The 22,544-nt window shown below is 40.7% G+C and overlaps 1 protein-coding gene across 5 annotated transcripts in view; it reads left to right on the top strand.

Annotated features, from left to right (window-relative positions):
• Positions 1-22,544, top strand: part of LOC122978819 (myosin-10) — a 56,020-nt gene that overhangs the window by 11,992 nt on the left and 21,484 nt on the right. For 2 of the 5 annotated variants that reach the window (XM_044345835.1, XM_044345834.1), the window contains exons 4-13: positions 11,819-11,846; positions 14,775-14,877; positions 15,306-15,335; positions 15,538-15,552; positions 16,213-16,230; positions 19,372-19,464; positions 20,316-20,379; positions 20,594-20,692; positions 21,024-21,167; positions 21,982-22,077. In XM_044345835.1, the coding sequence (XP_044201770.1) occupies positions 11,819-11,846; positions 14,775-14,877; positions 15,306-15,335; positions 15,538-15,552; positions 16,213-16,230; positions 19,372-19,464; positions 20,316-20,379; positions 20,594-20,692; positions 21,024-21,167; positions 21,982-22,077 (690 nt within the window). The remainder of the gene's footprint in view (positions 1-11,818; positions 11,847-14,774; positions 14,878-15,305; positions 15,336-15,537; positions 15,553-16,212; positions 16,231-19,371; positions 19,465-20,315; positions 20,380-20,593; positions 20,693-21,023; positions 21,168-21,981; positions 22,078-22,544) is intronic. The other 3 variants (XM_044345836.1, XM_044345837.1, XM_044345838.1) reach the window with 3 other exon arrangements.

Raw genomic sequence — 22,544 nt, 5'->3', positions numbered from 1 at the left:
TTATCGATTAGTCAGCAGATTATTTTCTTGATTAATTGTTTGGTCTATAAAATGTTGAAAAAATTGCATTCACAATTTCTTCGAGGCAACAGAGATCTCTTCAGTTTGCTTGTTTTGTCCTACCAACAGTCCAAAAGCTCAAGATTTTTAATTTACTGTAAAATATGACAAAGAAAAGCAGCAAATTTATTCATGTTCATCAACTCATGTGCAGTTGGGGTTATTGAAGGTTCTCCCACATGAAGATTTGATGTTATTTGACTGGAAACTGCACGTTTTCACATCATTTTGGACCATTATTGTTACAGTACACATAAAAAACAACACAGGTTGTAGTTACAGTACACTCAGGTATTAGCAGGAAGAAAAGTGAAACAAATATGCTCACTATATCCTGAAGTCATTTATAATTCAGAACAGGATTAATAATTTATAAACAACTAAATAATGTTTAGAGAGCAGCAACAGTAATGTTTACAACAGCAGATTCACTAAATAAACTCAATAATATCTCACCGGAGACAAATCTAAAACTTCAATAAAGTGAATAATATATTTTTTATAAAGTTTATAAAGAATGAAGACATCAGTCACTATCAGTCATCCGTCCTGTCCTCTGTCTTCCTCTGTCTGCTGCTGGTGGGATTCACTGCCTGCAGGTAGAGAGGAGGAGGAGCTGACGTGATTTTAGTGCTGATGTTGATCATCTCTGGAGGTCTTTTCCAGTTAGGTTGCATCTTTTGGACTAAAAGCGACCCTTTAAACATCTTGACCCAGCTGTAGCTATTTTACACTTTTCATTCATTTAGAAACACGAAACCTTGCACGATAAGACAGTTCACTCTGAACGATGTCTTCAAAGATCCTCGCCTGCTAGTTGGCAAGTTTCCCGACTCTCTGAGCAGTGACTGACTGGGATCAGACCAGCGAGAACAGAGAGGGTGACCCCATTGTGCTTGACAATAGGTCCTTTGTGTTATTGGAGGGCCGACCAGTGGGGGTGGTGACAAACTGGACAGTCCCGTCAGTCCTTTTTAGGCGTTACTTTCACCATGTTGGTAAACAGAAGGAAGTTTCGGTAGTTTTAATGATACCTTTGCCCCTTTGAAACAAAAACATGTTAACATGTACTGCAATCAGTCACAACCTTTTTGACAAACAGTGTTTTCTTCCTGGTTGTTGTACTTCCTAAACTTTGAGAAGAAGATGCTTGTTATGACGTTGATTAGAAGGTATTCTGTCTTCGAGGCTGATGATGTACCAGCACAGGGACGTAGTTTCAGCAGCAGCCCAGCAGTAGCTGTGGTGGAATTATTCCAGCTCGTCAGTTAGTGCAGCTAGTTTCTTGTTGTTACCTCCTCACACCCTCCATCTCCTCCACACACTGCTTTTCTACATGGATGAACATGGACGCATGGGGGCAGGGTCAGGCAACCTGTCAATTAGTGATGCTTTGATTCCAACATAGTTTTGTGTTTATTATTTTTATTTGAATGAAGCACTGGTCTCTATTTTTGTGGCATTTTTGCCTTTTATTGGACAGCTGATAGTATAAAAGCAAGTAGACAAACCCTAGCCGGAATCGAACCGTGTTACGCGCCCCGGCCACCCGGCTATAAGGGAGCCCCAAGGTCTGACGTATAATTTTTAATGCATTGCTATTCCAACTCATTTCCAGTTGTGGTCATATGAGAATTAACTGTGCTGTGGTTGAAAAAGAGGTTTGTAGGTTGGAGATTAGTGGAGGCCAGCTGCTGTTCAGCTGTGGCCCCGAGCATCTCAGCAACCTGATTAATATTAGTGAACATCCAGCTGTATAGACTGTAGCACATATCATCACATGTTTCAGGTATGTCTGTTAGGAGCTGCCAACATAGATACCCTGAAATCTTCATCACAGCATGTGTCATTTTATACTGCAATAAAACAAGGTGCAATATTGTTATTATAACTATACTATAACTTAACAAGCTGTAGCAAATTAATTTTTAGGCCAGTCACTGTTTGCAAATGTACTCAGCTATTGCTAATTAACGTCTGGTGAAACTGACACCCCCTCTGTATCATAGTAACCGTTGCTTAGCGACCAACAGAGTTTTTTTCTATGTAAACGATCACTTGATTAGTTTCAGGTAGCTGGAAGTTAGTTTGGTGATTGTAGAGTGTAAATGACAGCCAGCACACAGAGCTGTCAGTCTCCCGTTAAGCACTGAAGGACGTCACATCATCGTTTTCTGGAGCTCTGAACTGAGACTTCTGGGAAGCGACTCGTCAGTCTGTGAAGCTAACGTTAACATCAGCTAAAGCAGCTGCAGTGCAGAGCTGTCAGTAGTGATATATAGTGATAGATATCAAAAGCCACTTTTGAATGTGAGTTACATTTTTCTATAGAAACTCGGCTAAGTTTGCTCAGAAGTTGTATTTTCTCTGACTGACAGGCTTCAAAAACAAACTGCGATCATTTATCTGACTCTATGAATGTAGAAGCAGTACAGATGAGTGATTGTGAGCGGTACATTCCTATCTTATGTAGTACTATATAAATCACAAATACAGGGAAATCCAGCATTACCATAAAACAGTCCTGCATTTCCTTGAATTGTCTCTGATGGTTGACAAACGTATACATATCACCCAACCTTAGTGCCTGTTATCTCCACATGATTGATTACATCTCGGTGATTAATATCAGACCTTTCACACCTCATGTTTCGACTTTGCGGTGTCAGCTGACATCTGAACAAGAAAGAAACGCTGGAGACAAATCATTTGTTGCCTCTAATTTACGACCTTTGGAGCTGAGCAGATTGTCAAATCATATTTATGGCTGAAGGGTGTCTAAACCTCGCAGGGATCTGTTAATTACCTCAGCATTGCTGCAAAGCCCGTCAGCGCTCAGATGGGAGGTTAAATGAGGTGTTACCTAACAAAGAGGGGGTGTGTAAGCAGACCGCTAGAACTTACTGCACATCTGTCATTGATTAGCGGTTCAGATATTTTACATAATTGCCCCCACAGCTCCACCGACGTGAACTCAGTGGCATACAAGAAGCTGATTTTTATCAAATCTGGATATATGTTGTAAAGAAATTCTCCTGAATAAAAACATGTGTTAAGGGACAGACCACGTCAACAGCTGTGATGGATTCCAAGAGCAGACATGCATCAACAGCACTGGAAGTGTCCCCAGGTGGGGTTGTGAAACAGGGGGTCTTTGTTTGAGGAGAAATGGAGAAAGACCCCCTTCTGGAGTCTCTCCCTGGTGTTTAATCAGGGCGTAAGGTCAAGTCCAGCTAGATCCATCTTGGCTTAGTGAGATTTTTTTCCCCAAAGCAAAACGCTTTGATTTCTCGCCTACAGGTCCATTTTTATCAACAATGAACAAAGCGCTCCTCGTCTCACAGGTCAACAGCATCACTGATATTAATAAAAGATTAAACAAACTGTTTAAAGAATGCATAGTACGTTCCGTGAAGTGTAACCTATACAGTCAAGAATGTGTGATAAAATGGACTTGGGAATGTTTATAATGGTGGAGCAAACGCACGCAGCGAACGCCGGCCCACCTGGCACCAATCAGGTCCGGAGCAAACAGTAATGACTTCGATGGCCTTTTGAACCGAGGCCTGATGCCCGGCTCTTTCAACCTCAAGCCTCCAGAGCACACAAAGTACACAGGAAATTTTTGCTAATCGTTTAAAAAAAAAGATGCCACGAAGAGAGACTTACAGTCACTGAGACTATTGTGCTTTTTCTCCCAAACGTTGCTTTTTTTTTTCTCCCCCCAAAAACAACTGGAGCAGATGTGGTTGTTGTGGACAGTGAAACCTCTCAGTCAGTAACCGAAGGTCCCAAATGGTACTAGCACAGCTGAAGCTATAACTGGAACTATAACGATCACTGCTATTCCTTTAATTATTATTTTAAAAAGTTCCTCTGTATCCCCTTCAAATGAAATCTAATGTGACAGGTACTGAAACTACCTGAGAGCATGAAGCTAATGACACGTACACCCACATACCACAGTTTTTTTGAAAGTATCCTCAATGGATTTACACTTCTTTATACATTTTAACCACAAATTAATTATATAACCCCACAAAATGTAACATAAATAAAACTTTCTTAAGTTTGAAAGGATCAGACAGAGAGTTACACTCATTGTGAAGTCGGGCTGCAACAACAAGTCTCTTCATTGTTGATCAATCTGCAGATTATTTTGTCAAGGGAAATTTGTGGTATTTTCTGACATTTTATCGACCAGTTTCCCAGCACCCAAGTCAACCTCTTCAAACAGCTTTGTTTTGTCTGAAAAATAGCCAAATTCCCAAGGAGACAGGAAACAGCAAATCTACACATTTGAGAAGGTCAGCTTCTGATTTATGTTTTTTTACTTTGGTATTTTTGCTCATAAAATGACTCATGGATTAATCAAAACAGGACAAACATAAATTACATACAATCGGTCGGATTGACAGATAACTGCAGAAGAAAAGGCAGAAAAAAAAAGAATAGAAAAGGAAAGAAACTAAGATACTTTACATACAGTTCATCCACCCACACAGTCCAACCCACCCCTCTTCCTGCATCGCAACTCCTTAAAAACCTGACTCAGCAGTTCTGTACGCCGTCCTTAGTGGTCTGTTTTACAAATACATTTTATAGAAGTTAACAAAATCAATATAGATGTAGGATGTAATCAGATCAGAAGCTTTCTGTCTTTATAGCAGAACTTTCTTTGTCCCTAAGAACGTTTATAGAAGCAGAATCTATCATTTCTAACATTAAAAGACATTAAGAATTTTCTTGGTTGCAGTCAAGCCAGAAAAAATTGACCTTCTTTTGATGTTGTAAATTCCTGTACTGTATAACCTCGTCTTTTTCCTTCTCTCATTCACTGATTTTTCCATCCTCTCCCCTCCAGTCACGTCCGTTTGGCCGCCACACTACCTGTCACCACTGATTTATTTTGCGCCTGATGTAAATATTAAGCACAGATTTCCTAAATGAATTCTAGACCAGTTCCCGAGGTTCGGTTTGCATGAATACTTTGAATAAAATAAAAATACTGTTGACAGTGTTTCTCAAATACAGTTAATCTCCCTTTCAGATTTCATTAGACTTTCCTTCTCAGAAATACTTCTCACAGGAAACCAAATACTCTGGATCCCCACTGCATTTGTTTTCATCTCTTAAGTCCCCGGCTGAAGCATCAGCTCCAGTTCTGCCCACACCAGAGGACTTCACCATTACAGCCCTGAAATGGAAGGTTTCAAATGATTGACTGCTTTGAAACTTTGATTTGAAACTTTATTGACAGATACCACTTTGTCAAAGTGAACGGTCCAGTCCATTTTGACCAATAGTAAGTGGTTTTCTTATATTTGGAAGATTTAGCAAGATGACAAGTATTGGTTCATGGCACTGAAAACATAAGTATAGCCTACTTTTATGGACTGTAAAGCCCTTTTGGCGCCCTGTCATAAGCATAACTGCTCCGAGGCGTTAAACTAATAAACAGTCACAAGTCCTCTCTGTTTTATTAGATAGCTTTTCCATCCCAGAAATACATTGCAGACACCCAGAATTATTCAAAATTGCAATGATTAAGATTTCAATCTTGTTATAGTTTAGATTCATACCAACTGCCCCTCGCTCCATCCAAGAGAGCTCTCAAACAAATCCCATAATTGCCACATGGCATACTTACCAATTACTTTATTTTAGTTGGAAAATCAAATATGTGGTAATCCATGCAGGATCATTATGCAGTTTTGGAAGTGACTTTTGTGTCTTTTTTTGGCTGAATGTATGCTTAGATTGAATTGCATTAATTCTGGGCTTTAGAATATTGATTTGGAATATATTTAATTGAAAAATGACGACAGTACAGGGTTTGAATTAGTCCTGGTTTGTCTGTAGTTGTAGTGTCAGTTGTAGTGTAGGGCTAAAGGTTAGAGAAGCTGAATCATGACCGAAAGGTTAGCGGTTAATGTCCAAGTTTATCCTGCTGATCAGCACCTTTTAAATGATAAAGTCAGGTATGTGCCTCAGGTGTATCATTACAGTTCAGGTGTTATTCTTCCTCCTGATGGAAAGCGGTAGCGGCAGTGTGGGCTGGAACGGTAGAAGTAAATTTGGTATCTGCATTAATTCAGAATCCACAACTGTTTTCCACACAGGAGGTGTCTCAGCCGCGTTCCACAGACGTCCGACTGATGGAGCAGCTGTCCACACAGGCTGCCTCATCACTCATGTTCTCATGCACTTAATGCATTTAACTTTTTTCCCTTTTGCGCACGTAAATACAGTGGTGGTGTGTATTGAGCTTCGGGTGCTGCCGAAACGTGGGTGAACTGCACACACATTGCACCGTGCCTTAACGCGTCCTGCATGGACACTGACAGAGGACTGAAGCTGCTGCTGATGTGCTGCTTTCACTGCCTGTGTGGACACGCTGTTACTTTTAAAGCCACAAGCCAGCCGTACTCCATCCACACAGGTGTCTTTAATTATGTCGCCTGATTGGTGGGCGTGTACCAACTGCACTTTATTGACACCACCTTCATCCCTCGGTCGTTGTTGTCGTTACACCTGTCAGGGCGGGACATCTTACACCATTTCAGTCTTATCAGCCCATATAGTTTTGTAACGTCACATGATTCACAGCATAGCTCCACCCAGCTTCACCTGTGTTGGGTGTGCACGGCCTTTAAGGAAGCATCCACTATGGCTGCTGCTGTTGATTGATAATCAATTCTACACCGTGTAATTGTGGTGTATAATTGATGTTTTAACAATCATTTGTTAGAGATATTTGCTGTAGGGGAAAGAGGAAATGAGGTCTTTAATTTTCATTTTACAGTTGAGTGGACACTCGTTTACTGTAATAACTTGTACAACTGCTAGTTGATGACTTGGTTAATGGCTTAATATTCTGTCTGTACTCTTCACAGACAACATAAAGAGAGCAGTATTTCCTCCCGTTAATTAGACAGCATCATAGCGCTCATGGATTTGTTTTCATTACGCTGCACATTCAGCCGACGTGTTCTACGTTTTTACATCGCTGTGGGTTTTGTGGAGGCTTTTGTCCCGCCGTGACACACGAGTATCGGCTCAATCAGCTCGCAGGAGCGCTTTCTGAGGTGAGTGTTTGCACTTCATTGGCACTCCTAAATGCAGGCGTTAGCCGTCGTTGGCGGACAGTGACCCGGGCCCAGCGTGCCACAGCCTCACAATGAGTTCACTGTCGTGTGCTGAGATCATCCCCCCCCCCCCCCCCCCTCCTTCTTCCCCCGGCTCCTTCTCCTCTCTCCTTACAGAGGGAGATGCCACATGCGGAGCTGCTGTGTTCACGCCAAAGCCGCAAGACATCCTCGAATTTTTCACTGTCAATAGTTTGTAAGACCGTCCACCGACCTTTTCTGACTGCTTTTATTGACATCAGTGCAGCACTTCCGTAATATTCTTTCAAACACTTGCTTTATTCCAGCTTCTATACCATCATACTGTTTTTATGGTCTGACAACCTTCTTTTTTTGCCCTTCAAGTCAAGTATTCAAAATGATATTCAAATGTCTCTGAGCCTCCACTTTAACTAATAATATTTTATGTCTTGGGGGAATCTCCGCCGCCCCAGACGTAATGGAGTCATGTGAAGCTGGCAAGAGCATTACCAATCATGCGAAACCCACAAAACAGTCCTTATGACCGTCAAGTAATGTTACAGAAATAACAGCGCCTGTTTGGGTACTTCTCATCTTCTGCACAGACCCAGAGTCTCTCTCCCTCTCTCTCTCTCTCTCTCTCTCTCTGCCAGTAATCAGCGTTTTACAGTCTGGAGACGACGTTAACATGGAGGCATGTTGGTGAATGGAAGTGAAGAGACTCACAATGACTGGATCATATCTTTCTAGTGCGTCTGCAGCCAGGCTGATAAAGGACACACAAGCTTTCCGTGCGCCATCGTGTTCATGTCAGATAGGGATGCGAATAAAGAGACACGTGATAGAGGTGCAGGAGGCTAACGGGAGGGTTTTGTTTGCATGTGCGCCATCATGTATGGAGCAGTGGTTGACATCATGGCTTGAGAGAAATCCTGAAGGATTGGACAAGCTTTAGTGTGTATCTGTGCTTGTTTGCATGCATGTGTGTGAGGCCAGTCCCCCCCTTGTCACAGCACTTAACTGCAGGAAGTTCCTGGTCAGAGCCAGGAAACCCAGGTTGTCCCTGATGAGCCGTCCAGCTGTGTCCTTAGTCAGATAACCGTCCATCATTTTAGCCCGAAGGAACACAGTCAGCAGCACTGCAGTCCAGGAAACCTTCACCTCTGGCAGCGTGATCCAGGCTGGGACGCAGCATGTACGCAACGAGTTGAACTGTTCGCTGCATGGCTCAGAGTAAATGTGTGTCTCAATCTTTTTGGCTCGTGACAAATAATTACAGGTTAAAACTTTTGAGTGTGAGTTGTGAGTGAGTCACCAAATATTTTCTTTTTTTTTTTGATAACTCTAATTTCAGGATTTTTAGAGGCTTGAAAAAGTGGAAGTGTCCAGAAGCTGAATGATTTTTTTTCTTGCATCTTGTCGCCCCGGCAACTATTTTGATTATTGAATAATCATTCCTGTCACACAAAGGCCAAATATTCTTTGGTTTCCGCCTCTTCAATGGACGAGTTGCTGCTTTTCTTTGTCATATGTGACAGTAAATTAAAAAATCTTTAGGTTTTTGGATGTATGTTCAGAAAAAAAAAAATCTAGCAAAACTAGCATCACTGCGGACTTTGGGAAATTGTGGATTCCATTTTTATAACCTAAATGATTAATTGATGAATTGAGAAAATAATCTGCATATTAATCAGTGATGAAAATGACCGTTAGTTGCAGCCCTGTCAGTGTTCATACACATGTTCAGATAAGCCGGATGTTTAAATAAAGAAACACTATCATCCTTCCTCTTGACGAGTAGATCAGGGAGCTGAACTATACTGGGACAGTCACAGATTGAACCATTATCATTCTGCAGTTGTACTCTTCTTCTCCTCGTGTTAAATGATCTCTTTCAACCACCTCTAGTACCGTGACGTTATTCCTCTACGTCTCGTTAGCATGTTGCTGGAGTCATTCCCTTTATAAAGAATCTTGTTTTATGTTGCTGTTTGATCACTGCAGCAGGTTTTGATGGCTCGTCGGATTCGTCCGGTGATTCATGAACAGAGAAACGATATTTTCTCTGTGTTGCATTTTCCACAAAATGTATTTGCAAACTCTTGTTGCCTTGCAACCATTTGCAGGCTTATTTCAGGAGCTACTGAATTCATTTTAGAAAACAAAAAAGCCAAGTTTGGATGAATTTGAATGTTAAGGCTACAATTAGCTTGTCCTTTCAAATCACTATGTTCCTGATGACTCAGCTCTCCCTGGTCAATCTGCTAATGCACCAGCCAATCACAAGTAACTCCCTCAATTATCTAACATACAGACTTTGCAGCGCAGTCACAGTATTAATGGCCTCTGTCCTCAGGCCTCGTGATGGATAGGTACTTTTTCATCAAGCAGGATCCGGATCCTGTATTAGCACAATTATGTGCCTGCAGGCAAGAGTATTCCTGCTATAGAAACCTGTTAGTATAATGTAATTGCATTTTGTACTTTGGGATAAATCCCATGTTGGGATGGCATCATTACTCATGTTAAAGAATTGTTCAAGTCTTGCTTAAATTCAAATATATAAACCAGTCATGTGAAATTGAAGACATTATTTGGTCACTTGAAAATCTTCAAGTGTTTCAAAAGTTTACTGAATAATCATAAATAATCACAATCCCAGTATTCATTGGGACATAGTAGACATAGTTTCATCTTTTAATGACTGATACTCTCAGTCGTAGCTCTCAGGATGCAGTTTTAGCTCTGAATGAACAAAGCAACATCATGTTTGTAGAGGACAGAGTGAATGATGACTGATGACTTCTCTAATCTTTGGACTTCTTGCTGCTCAGCCAGCCGTGTGACTTGACAGGAGGCCCTGTCCTAGTGGGGGGGCATTGATGGGAAGAGAAAGTACTGTTTTCCCCATGACATCATCACCGTTATTTTCCCCTATAGGACCTCTAGGTGACTCAGATCTGCCTCACTCGAAGCTCACAAGACACGCTAAACTAGAAAACCCTGGAGGTGTTCGGAGACGCATTAAATGTCGTATTTGATCGCCGCATGACCCACAGTGGCAATTACCCTCAGCACAGCACACATTAAAATTTTCGGACAGAATTGAATCAGTATTTGTGTCATCCTGTTGTGAGCGATCGATGCTATATTCAGTCAGTCACTTGTGTAATTTTCTTTTTGTCAGCTGGCTGCCATTTTTAGAGATCCTTCATTAGAATATTCTACATTCCAGTACAGTCTGTCTCAAAACACCAGTTAATCTTCATTAACATCACTGGAATCTGGTCTCCAGTTTAGCCATGAAACACATTCTCTGGGACTTTCTGTACAGGTTGGTCGATGGAGGACAAGCTAGAAATGAGAACCGTTGGTCCACGTATGTGTTCTGGAAGAAAAGAAGAGCCCGTTTCCATCACTGCTGTTACCTCATCATGTTTGTTTTGATGAGGTTAATGTCAAAGAACTGATTATTACACAGTTTGAACTTTAACTTATACAAACAAACCAAATCACAGCTAATAGAGCTGAAACCATTAGTCCATTAATTGACCGTAAGAAAATTAATTGGCACCAATTATAATAATTGATTCATTGTTAAAGTCATTTTTAAATAAAAAGATCACTGGTTCCTGCTTCCAAAATGTTTCATATTTGCTTCTTCTATGATAATAAATCAAATATCTTTGGGGTTTGGATTTCTGGTTGGACAAAACAAGAAAATGGACTCTGGATAGTTATCAAATGATGAATCAATTAATCAAAAAAAAAGATTCTGATACTTTGATAATGAAAATAACCATAAGTCGCAGCCTTAAAATCAAGCAACATATTTAAAATCTTTAAATGACTTATTGTATGAAGCTGCTATCATAAAGGGAGTACACTTGAATTAGCATGTAGCAGATTCTAATATTATGTGAAACCATTAAAAAATGATGCATTTATATTTATTGGTGGCAAAAACCATTATGCAGAAATGCTAATAAATGTTTCTGAGTTACAGTTAAAGCAACGGGAGCGTATGTAAACTTTCACTCAGAATATGAAGCAACCTGAAAAAGCTCACAGATATTTTATGTTCTAATTCATAGTTAATTGATATTTGTGTAAAACGAGGTTCCTCCGTGGCTAATCTGCACAAGACGTCATAACATCAGGGATAACTGGTCCCAGTTCAAGTATGAAAATGATACTCAGCGTTTTTCTATTTACCGATGTAAAGCTGACATTACAGCAGCCTTATCTCTGCCGCGCAGCGATCTAACTTCAGCGCCGCTTTCCAACATTTTTGACATGGCCTTCCAGGAAATACCTGTGGTGAAATGCAGTGAAGCCGGAGCTCACTGACAGACGTTCTCAGATTAAAGTGATTTTTTTTTTATTTTTCAGGCTGGATAAAATGTGATATTTAAAACATCTGAAGCTCATATCCACACACTAAAATTGACTTTGACCTTCAAATCCGCAATCTGCTGATGCAACGTTACTTTCGCTCCAGCATTTTGTTGATGTTGTCAATCAAAGTGTGTGAAAGCCCAGTAGAGACTGAATCAAAGACAGAATGCTGACGCTGACTCTTCCCCCCCCCACCCTCCTCCTCCTTCTCTTCCTCCCCCCCTTTTCCCCCCTCTTGTTGTCTCCCTCAGATCGAGAAGATCAATCCATTCTCTGCACGTGAGTATTACAGGCTCAGCCCACCACTGCATGACTTGACCGACATTTTCTGCGCTTTATTCAAACTGTTATTTCAGCATACCGAAGTTATTGTTGATAAAACTATTTCAGAGTTAAACTGAGCCCCCTGGACCAAATTAATAGCATAAGGTTCATGGTTCATTCATTACCCTCATGCCTGTCTCCTTTTCTGGGAATTAACATCACATGGTGCAGTTTATTCCACTCGGTCCTTTTTTTTTTTTTTTCTTTCTCTGAATTAAGTAAAATTGAAAGTGACAATAATGCATTTGCTGGTAATTACAAAAGGTCAAGAGCAGTGTGAGTGGACCAGCTTCCTCGAGGCCACGACGGTTATTTTCAACTCAAGTGTCTGTGTGACACTGACCAGACTGTCACTACTTGAGAGAAAAGTGAGAAATGTGGGTCTGAGAATTGTCTGACATTTCTGTCGCGCAGCCCTCCGGCGACATTTCAGTGACAAGTGTCTGCAGATGACAGGAACGTAGCCAAAGAAAATGCCAGAGAGGTATCAAGACATAAACCATGACACATCCCTCTTCTTGCATGCATGAGTGCTGCAGTGTGAGCGGTGAGGCGTTCATGTTATTCAGTCCCTTTGTTTTACATACAGGAGGTCAAAATAACTTTAATGGAACAACTTACAAAATATCTGTCTTTAATACAACACTTCCACAAACAACATATTGTCTGTCGAACAGATTTGAAGTAACCTAACCCATGTTATCTAATCCGAAACAATGTTGTAGAATTGATATTTCTCTGTTGTATTTATGGCATCTCTGCTGCCTCACCTGAGTGACAAGATAACAAGCAGTTTCTGATTTGTTGTCATGGTAACGTTACTGTAAGATGATTGCATTTTACAAAATGTGTGATGCTTCCACACTCAGACTGATCAGTGTCATAACTATGAATTCATTCATTCAGACTCACTAGTTTACTACAATAAAGAGAGTTAACTGAGTGCCAAACATGGCCTGTGATATTTACACTATGCACAGTGCATTTTGAGCCTTGTCACACATCTGTACATTCTGAGTAGGAAAGGATCATTACAGCTCAAACACTATATTTTTTAAATAAAAACAATATTCAGTTATTAATATTCAAAGACAGTTCTAAGAGGGTAGAGAAAAAGCAAATTTCGAAATTGGTGTTATTTGGATAAACTGACCACATGTGGGAATCTAAACGATTACTTTCTTGCCTGAAATAAATGTTAAAACTTAATAAAGTGACATACTAATATGAAATGGCGCACTTTATTCTCAGCCATGATGCCATCGCTGCTGCAGGAGTATTTGGTGACCCGTCACATTCTGTCACCTCATGCCGAAACCAACCTAACCAACACTACAGGTCACAGACTTTTAATGGGTCACCAAACATGGTGTATCACCTGTTGGTGCAAATGCATTCTGGGATAGCCAGTCAGCTCCCAGTGTAGCTAAAAGCCGGTCAAAAAATACCGAGGTGGCTGAAAAACACAGAGCAAGTAAGACTCCCGAAGAAATCCACAATGAGAGCTGAAACCATGAAGACCTATTAGTGTCACATCGATATCCTCTATCTAACGCTCTGGTAAGTTAGCCAACTTAGCTAACATTTGATGCTAGTATCAAGTCAAGTGCTGGCTAGCTATTGAAATATGGTTGTAACGCCGTGCTTAGCTATATAAAATGCAGCCTGCGAGTCGTCTTATTATAATTGTTATTATTATGTGTAATAATGACGTAAGATATAGGGAACAGGAGAACATCAAAGAAGAAGTGCAATTTATTTCACCAGTTTTCTACCGACAGCACAAGAACAGCTGTCATTAATGTTAGGTGCGACCATTATGCATGGCCGTGCATTTGAAACAGCACAATAATCTAAATTATCTCAGTCATCATTATAATAAATGTCAGAAGGCTCATATTGAAACAGACTTTACAAACAGCTTCACAATTTACAATAAAATGGAAATATCATTGATACAGGGGAAAAAACAACTGGAGTGTAAATAGTGATCAAAAATTCATCACTCACAAATAATTTAGAGGTTTATAAATGTACCTTTGACATTTTACCAGAATGCAGTGGAGGCCCCTTTGGGCGGGGGTGGGTGGGGGGCTTCACATCAATGTAGAGGCTTCACGAGACATGATTGAGTCAGCACTCGGCTTCTGAAATGGGGGAGCTGAGGAATCTAACACCCAGCAGTTCAAGGCCAACAACAGAGACATTGACGCAATCCCTCCATGATTATCCTTCCCGCTTTCACACTGGCAAACAAGACCGACGGCACTTACACACCGCTCCCCCGGTCTTTACTTTGAGCCACATCACACTCGCACACCCTGAAGGCAAAACAATATTTTGTGCATACTTTGTGTATGCAGATTTGCACTTACTATAAAACCTCAGGCATGCTCTAAATCTAAACGGCTCCCCAACGGTTTTTGCATGGGTTTGAGGACTGGAGATGATTTTCTCCCTTTTTCTTTCTACTCCACGGTCACTGAATGAGAGAGCAGTGAAAAGCAGTCCACATGACCGCAACCACAGCTGCTGAACTGGACACATACTCACTAAAAATATTACAATATTGTGTTCAGTCTTAAGGTCATATTTGTTCTTTTCTTTTTCGGGCGAGTTGTAGAAACGAGGGCAGAAATAGTATTTTGTCTTGTTTAGCAGCCGTAAATTCTCAGCCAAGCAGTCAGAAAGCCAGAAACTATTGTCCCCCTGCCCACAAGCGCTTGCAAATCTATAAAGCCATCTTTGCTCTAGTGATCCAGTTTTTATGTTTAGCTCGTGGTGTAGATGTGACAGATGCATTCTGAACAGTTAAGTGTTTTGCACGCCTTCTTCTGAGCAAGCCCGGATGTGTGTGTACTTTTGTCTTCTTTTGTCTCACAGAGGTGAGTCCGGAGCTGGCAAGACGGAAAACACAAAAAAGGTCATTCAGTACCTGGCACATGTTGCCTCCTCCCACAAAGGAAGAAGAGACCACAACATCCCTGTGAGTATTACCTGAATCTTAACGATACTCCCTCCTTCCTCATCCTGTAGGCTGGCAGCGCCTGCTGTATGCCATAACCTGAACAAACCCATTGAAATACTTAAGTTAATGTTGGATTTTTACTCATATCATATGTTTATATACCCATACAACCTGTTAGGATCAGGTCATTATTATAAGTCTATTAGGATTAAATCTACCATTGGAACATCAAAAGAACTGTAACTGTAGTAGCGATCACTACAAATAATTAACAGCAGTTTGGGTGAGGTGGGATCACTGTGGGCTTCGCTGAGGTAATAAAAAAGCCAGAAGTTTATAAGATACACTGATAATTACAAACGGCATCATGTACCTACCCTTTTGTGCACCAGATGTGTGTGTGCACACAATCTAACAATTTGCATTTGTTTATCTGTAACAAACAGCCAGAATCTCCTAAACCAGTGAAACTACAGGCAAGTCTTTATGCTTTCTTATACACCATGTTCATGTGCATGCTACACTGACATTTTCCTCTCAAACACACTTCCTCTATAATCTGGACTCATTAAATGTTTCACATCAGCCTACCAAGAGCTCAACACTTTAAAGCACTGTATGTCTGGTAAAGGCACTGAAAACAGCATATTTAGCATTTACTCTGTTTCTCTCTGTCAGATGCAAAATGCAGTTGTAAGTAACTTTTAAAAACTAGCATGCATATTCAGACTGTCTTTATTGTGTTTTTATGTATATGACTTTGTTCAGATGTGTTATACTGTAGATTTGCCTGCCATTACTGTGATTCACACTTAGTGAACTATAATCACAGCATGCTGTTTTTATTTGTCGTGGTAGCCACATGTCGCACCTCGGCTGTCACCTTGTGCTGTATGAAATGTAGCAATTTTCACTTCTAATGCTAATGGTAATTAATATTATAGTTAGTTATGTTAAGAGCTGGTGACCACACAGAAGCAAGTTTATGTTTAGGTTTTCCTGCACATCTCGAGTGATTCTCAGTCCTGGTCATCAGGACCCAGAGCCCTGCAGGTAGTCCTTGTAGTCATCTGACCAGTGACTGAACTACAGTATACCTGAGATACAGGGTACAAACAAGCTATTAATCTAGAAAACCAACAGTAATCTGTGTCTTGAGGGCCAGGATTACAGACCACTGAGGTATTATAATAACACCTGTTGCTAATTCCATTCATAGACTGCTGTAGGTTACGCTTAGATGCTAATGCTTAGTTAAAAAATATTCAGCTTGAGCCACAGGTTCACTTGTATCCATGACATTATTATTTATTATTTTCCATAATAACAATTGAATCTCCCCATATCCTACAGAGTGGACCCCTGTTTTATGTGAGTAGTATGTAGTTTCTCACCTATTTCACCTCACTTACAATACAAAAGGGGTGCTTTACCCACTCTGTTGCCATCTATTCTTTTTCCACATAAGTGATTTATTAACTCTTTAATGTTGGCTGAAGATGGGCGGTAGATGGTTTCCATCCACCTTAATCCACCTGCTGTAGTTTTGCTTTAACTTTTGTATTGCATGCTGTGTACTCTCTGTCCTCACGCTGATAATAAGATCTGCTTCTTTTAAACGTTTTAACACTTGCATTTCTCACAATGCGAGGACATTTCCTTCTATCGCTACATTAATCTTCATTTAATAAACTAATAGGCTACCATGAAGCCAATAGATCCCATCATGTTATTTGTTTGCCTGGATAATGAAGCAGGTGTCTAATACTGTATGTTCTACTCAGTCTAACTTATAAAAACATCATGTTGGCACTAAAGTTTACAGATTGGTTCCTGATGGCCTCAAAAGAGACAAATGTCGTGAGAGATGTGTGTCCAAATCTCACAATGCAAATGTAATTATCTGCTGACTGACTGAACAATTTGAAATAACAGAGTAGTCTATTGTTAATATCCTCCTAGAGTTCATCAGTCAGTCAATAAAAAGTCAACTTCTTTGTGGACACGGCTAGTTTTCTATTAAAAAAAAGTCCAAATTAGCTCCCATTAGTAAGACATTACATTAGTGGTTTACTGGACATTACTCAGCAATAAACAAATATAATCATGACATTCAAAAGTGGTGTTATATATATATATTGATAACAACTGAATTGTTGGTCACAGTAGTTATAGTAATAAGGTCAAACTGCTGGTAAGTTACAGCTTTTTTGATTTTGGACCAATGACTCCAGTTGATACTGGTTACAGTACTGTACTGTAGTGGTTTAAGCTAACGTTAGTTTCACAGACTGACTGGACAAACTGCTTCACGCCCACAGCACAGACAGAGGTCTGCTTTCAGAGCTGATTTCATCAAATGATGAATGTATAACTGGGATGTACGCTTGACGGCCACCAAGCTACCAGTCAGCTACTTCTCTGAACATTGACATTAGATCATTAATGTAGAAAATGACCTGCCACTCCGTTGGTCTCCTAAACACCCAGACATGAGGGACTTTGTGGGTGTCTCAGGGCTTTTTACTGCACAATAACTCTCCCATTTGCTGCAAGTTTGTGTCCTTAGCAACCTCACAAGACGTTCAGCTTATATTCATGCAAATAAATGACTGTGGCTGAGCGGTTTTCAAACCAGCTCATCTTAATCACTTGACCTAGTGGCGACCGGAGAACCTCTTTCTTCCATTAAGTTGAAGTCAGCCTGAAAGCTCCATCAACCCAGATGACTCCTCCACATTTAAACGCTTTGTGCCACTTCCAAGCCGCGCTCTACTTTTTCTTGCTGGTGAAAAGAGCGACTTGTAATATTTGTGTGGCCTTGTGACCTTTTTGGAGCAGATGTTTTAACAGCGAGTGCACAACCACAACCGGCCTCTGCCTCAGAAGATTTAGCGGAACAGTTTTGACTGATCCTCTTTTACTTCACTCAATCTGTCCTAAAGTCTGCCGCACGGCCTGCCAAACAGCCTTTGATAAGAGACAAACTTGTGGCTGCAAGCTGTAAATGTTCTCTCTAAAGGCACAGAGGTGAAGAAAATGAAATAATTAGTCGGAGGGGGGAGGAGGCGGGTTTTCTCTCGGCTTCCAAAGGACAGGGTTTATTTGTAGTGTAGACAGATGCTTAAATGTGGTCACGGCTACACAACAATTGGCCATCTCAAATGAAGGAGCCACTTATGATGGCTGTCAGATGTCTGACACGCTCACTTAGCAACAGGAATGTGGGTCAACGTCTAATGCTGCTAAATTGGACCCCTGCTGGTGTTTGTAATCTGCTTTTTGTTTTTTGTGTGCATGCAGCAGACCACACATATGAGTAGAGGTTTCCAATTAACAGTTTCAGCTAACAAGTTGCACCGCAGGACTTGATGTTGTTTATATAGCAACAAAGGCTTTTGGTTTGAATCCTCTGCGCTCCGCGGGCTGTGGCAGCGCTCCGATAGCTGGAGAAGGACCAAGGTTTATCCAGTTCAGCTCTGCTTCATCCCAGCTGCTCAAAAACTCAATTAAAAGCAGCCCATCACGCTCTCTAGCCAAAGATCACATTACATGTCTCACATCCTGAGTGAGACATGTGGAAAACGGCCCCCTCAAACCTTCAGTGTGCGCAGCTATTTTTTGACATATTGGGAAAATATTCTACTCAGCCACAAGAAGAGAAATAAGGTTGCAGAAGAAGCCATTTTGGATTCTCTGGTCATGACAAAAGCCCACAATGTGGCTTAGATCCAAACGTAATGAGCCACCTGTCTAAACAGCTCCAGAAGTCCAAAAAATTAAGATTCTACTTTCACCAACTGGAGTAATTTTGTTCTTTTTTCCATTTGGTTTTGAATCTTCTGACTTATATAAAAATATCAGACTCATTTACTGGTCTTCAGTTGGAGTGGTCACTTGGTTTGTATTGTTTGAAGGTCTCCCCTCTTTAAAACTTTAAATTCAGCTCGTTTGACGTCATTAACAACAGCAGAAACGTGCTGAACATGTTCACCGCCATCCACAAAACACAAAGTTGTTACAATATTTATGAACACACACTTCAATGTTATCATGATGATTAAGAGATTAATTCATTTGATTCATATTAGTCTAAATATTTCCAAATACTGCCTTTTCTCTTTGTCTGTATGAATGCCAGAAAGGATGTATAAAACAATTGTAGTGGAAAATTCCTTGATCACTCAACCGACTACGGACAATTAGCATTTGTCCGTTGGCAAATAACAATTCCTCTTCCTCTTGCTTAGTTTCTTTTTGTTTTGTTTTTTTTGTATGAATGTCACACTCGCGGTCATCATCCTCTCTCTGGCTTTGTTCCTTCAGTAAACCCACACAGGGATAAAATATGTGGGGTCATTTCTTCAAACGGCTGCCGTCTTTGTCTGCATGTCCTTCAGTGTTTTCTCAGCGTGTTTCGATCGTCAGTGAAAATCAATGGTTCACAATTCAACTTTTTACGTGGTGACAAAGGACTGCTGTAACGTCCCTCTTTTTCTTTCCCCCCCTTAGGGTGAACTGGAACGTCAGCTTTTACAAGCCAACCCCATCCTTGAATCTTTTGGGAACGCTAAGACAGTGAAAAACGACAACTCATCACGTTTTGTAAGTACTGAAAAAAGAAACTAATGAAGGCGGACTGCATTCTTAATTCTCAAAATGTGAATGGAGCAGATTTAGGTGACGCGTTAGCATCCTCAAGACTAGAGTTCACTTGTGTGAGAATAAGCAGAGGTAAAACTGATTGAAAGTAATTTAATTTTCCTACTTTTCCTGTAAGCAATTACTCAGACCTTCTAGTCTGACACAGGCGCCTGTTAGTCATTTATGATCCCTTTGATATACTGGAGCTTTTCAGACCAGTGGCAGCTCCACTCAGCAGACCTCTTAATAGTGTCGTAGGACAAGAGGGACGTGAGTAAAGTCTCGGCTTAAGCGTTACCGCGGTGAATGAATTTGTCAGGTTTAAGGGAAATTCTTCTATAATTACTAACTGACTGTGTTGCCTCATAAAATGTTGACCAGAGTGAAACTGTCTCTGCATGAGTCCCGGCCGACTCAGACAATACAGATGGCCAGAAGTTCCCTTCAGTTAAACAGTGTAGGATCACATCCAGCTACGGAGTCCACGCTTTTCACTTCACATGATCAAAACCAGACCTGTCATGTATTTTATGGCTCCGGACCTGCATCCATAGAAATACTTCACATTCACTGATAACCGCATTGGCTCTTTATGTTGTGTTAAAATAAAGTTAAACATAATGAACATCATGTAGGTTATTTAATCTGGATCAGTGTTCATGTTAATGGAGGATTCATGCTTGTTATCTGTAAATCATCCCCCCATCATTATGTATGTTTGTTTTTTTTTATCAGAGTCGTTATGTTGCTGATTGATTTCTGTATATCTTGTCTCATGTACTTCCTGAACATCCGTCTTCTGTTCCCTGCAGGGGAAATTCATCCGGATCAACTTTGATGTTACTGGATACATCGTTGGGGCGAATATTGAAACCTGTATCCTTTTATAACACGGGGGGGAAAAAAATGCAGCTGTATCAAGTGTCGCCAATACTGTATAAGTAGAATAAAATAACTTATTCCTGTGACTGCAAAAAAAGTCAGTAAATGTAGTTGTATGTTTATGATCTGAGATAAAGTTATGTAGTCTGACAGGAGTTATACTGACCCACCAAACAGATTTATTGTTTTCTTGACCGTTCTGTGTCAGACTTACTTGAGAAATCCAGAGCTATTCGTCAAGCCAAAGATGAGCGCACCTTCCACGTTTTCTACCAGCTGCTGGCTGGAGCTGGAGAGCACCTCAAATGTGAGTAGACGTAGAGACGAAGAGTTGAAAGACTATAATATAACGTAGCTACTTCTCATTCGTCTCTGTCTGTCGTAACTTTAGAACACAACTTTACAACAACTTTAATTTTGGCAGCTTAACTGTGTAAAAGATAAGTATAAATTATTACATTGCACAGTTGCATATTTATTATCATGAGTTGCCAGCAATTCAAGTCATGAGTCACTTTTTCATGTAAAGAATTGGTATGTAAGAACGGCACTGAAACACAGTTCTCTGTCAGTCCACCTGAGTCTTCTCCTGAATCCGAACCACGCTTCTAAATGTTTTTCCACTCTTCGGTCCACAGCGGACCTGCTTTTGGAAGGATTCAACAACTATCGTTTCCTGTCCAACGGTAACATCCCCATCCCGGGCCAGCAGGACAAAGACAACTTCCAAGAGACCATGGATGCCATGCACATCATGAGCTTCTCCCATGAGGAGATTCTTGGTATGTTTTCTATTAGAGATTGCTTCACTTGTTCCATTTCCTTAATACACTGGTGAGATCATTGAAGCAGAGGTCAATAGCCTTTGGTACAGATTACTAATCAAAGTCTCTGATTCTCTAGTTTTGAGAATTATTACAGGTTAAAGTCTTTTGTTATGTGAGGGAGTGAAATGGAATATGTTGGCGGAGTATAGTTAGGGAAAGGGATCTGATCAAATCATTCAAAAATGAATCAGGTCGCCCAAAAAGTGGACGTGACTTTGAATAATACAGTGCAGCTGTAGAAGACTGTAGACTTGCACCCGCTGCAGGGACGAGGGAGAAATTAATGTAACACACAGCAACCGTCGTCTGTTGGAAACGTAAATTAAGTTTTTGTAAAGACACCTAAACACGAACTTTCTTCTATGATACGGTTTTGCAAGCTACTACAACCCACCTGTTAACGGTCAAGCATGGTTAGCTAGTCACCCCGAATCACATCGGAGTGGATGAATTTATGCATAAATTCGTCCAGTTAAAACATGAATTAGTGCAGAATGTGTCATCTAAAACATTTAAACATTTTACAGGAGGACAAAAGAGAATGATTTTAATAATGTGGCTTATACAAAGAGATACCAGAACAAGAAAATAGGATTAAGATTTTGAAAATTGATCTTTTTTTTTATTGATTGATAATCTCCAATGAGATTAACATTTAATCAAGCTCTTAATCCCTCCAGGCCCATGAAACCATCTCATGTTTGTCAGTTTGACAACTTAAACACAGTCATGTGTAATGATAGTAATGATGGTATTCTTCTACTTGCAGCCATGTTGAAGGTGGTCTCTTCAGTGCTTCAGTTCGGCAACATCGTCTTCAAGAAGGAGAGGAACACTGACCAGGCCTCTATGCCTGATAACACTGGTAGGTACCGGCTCACACACACGTGCACGCGTGCATCCTGCAGTCCTTTTTACTGCTTCATAAGCTTGTAGTTTGGAGCTCACAGGTCAACCGTTCTCCTCCTCCTTTTTCCTCTTCCCGTATATACTTCAGCTCCTCTCCTTTTCCTGCCTCCCTCACTTTGTGTACCTCATCCACAGAACAGAGGGGACGGGTGATTTACTGTCTTCTCTCTCCCTTCTCTCTTGTCAACCTGCCATAAAACCACATCATTATAAGGATTTACTCCTGAAGGAAATGGGGCGCAGCCTTCCAGTTCCTCCACATGTGGCACCGCATATTTGGCACTTAAAAGAGAGAGAGAGAATGAGTTTAATGCCAATGATGCAGCTCGCCGAGATATTCCCAGATTCAACAAGCAGAACCCCGGACTGACGCAGATGTTTTTTCTAGTAGTGAGACTTGGCCGATGTGGACGGTTTTCTCTA

This window comes from Thunnus albacares, chromosome 3, assembly GCF_914725855.1.
Source record: "Thunnus albacares chromosome 3, fThuAlb1.1, whole genome shotgun sequence".
In the NCBI taxonomy this organism is placed as follows: domain Eukaryota; kingdom Metazoa; phylum Chordata; class Actinopteri; order Scombriformes; family Scombridae; genus Thunnus; species Thunnus albacares.
This window is presented reverse-complemented; position numbering and strand designations above follow the sequence as displayed.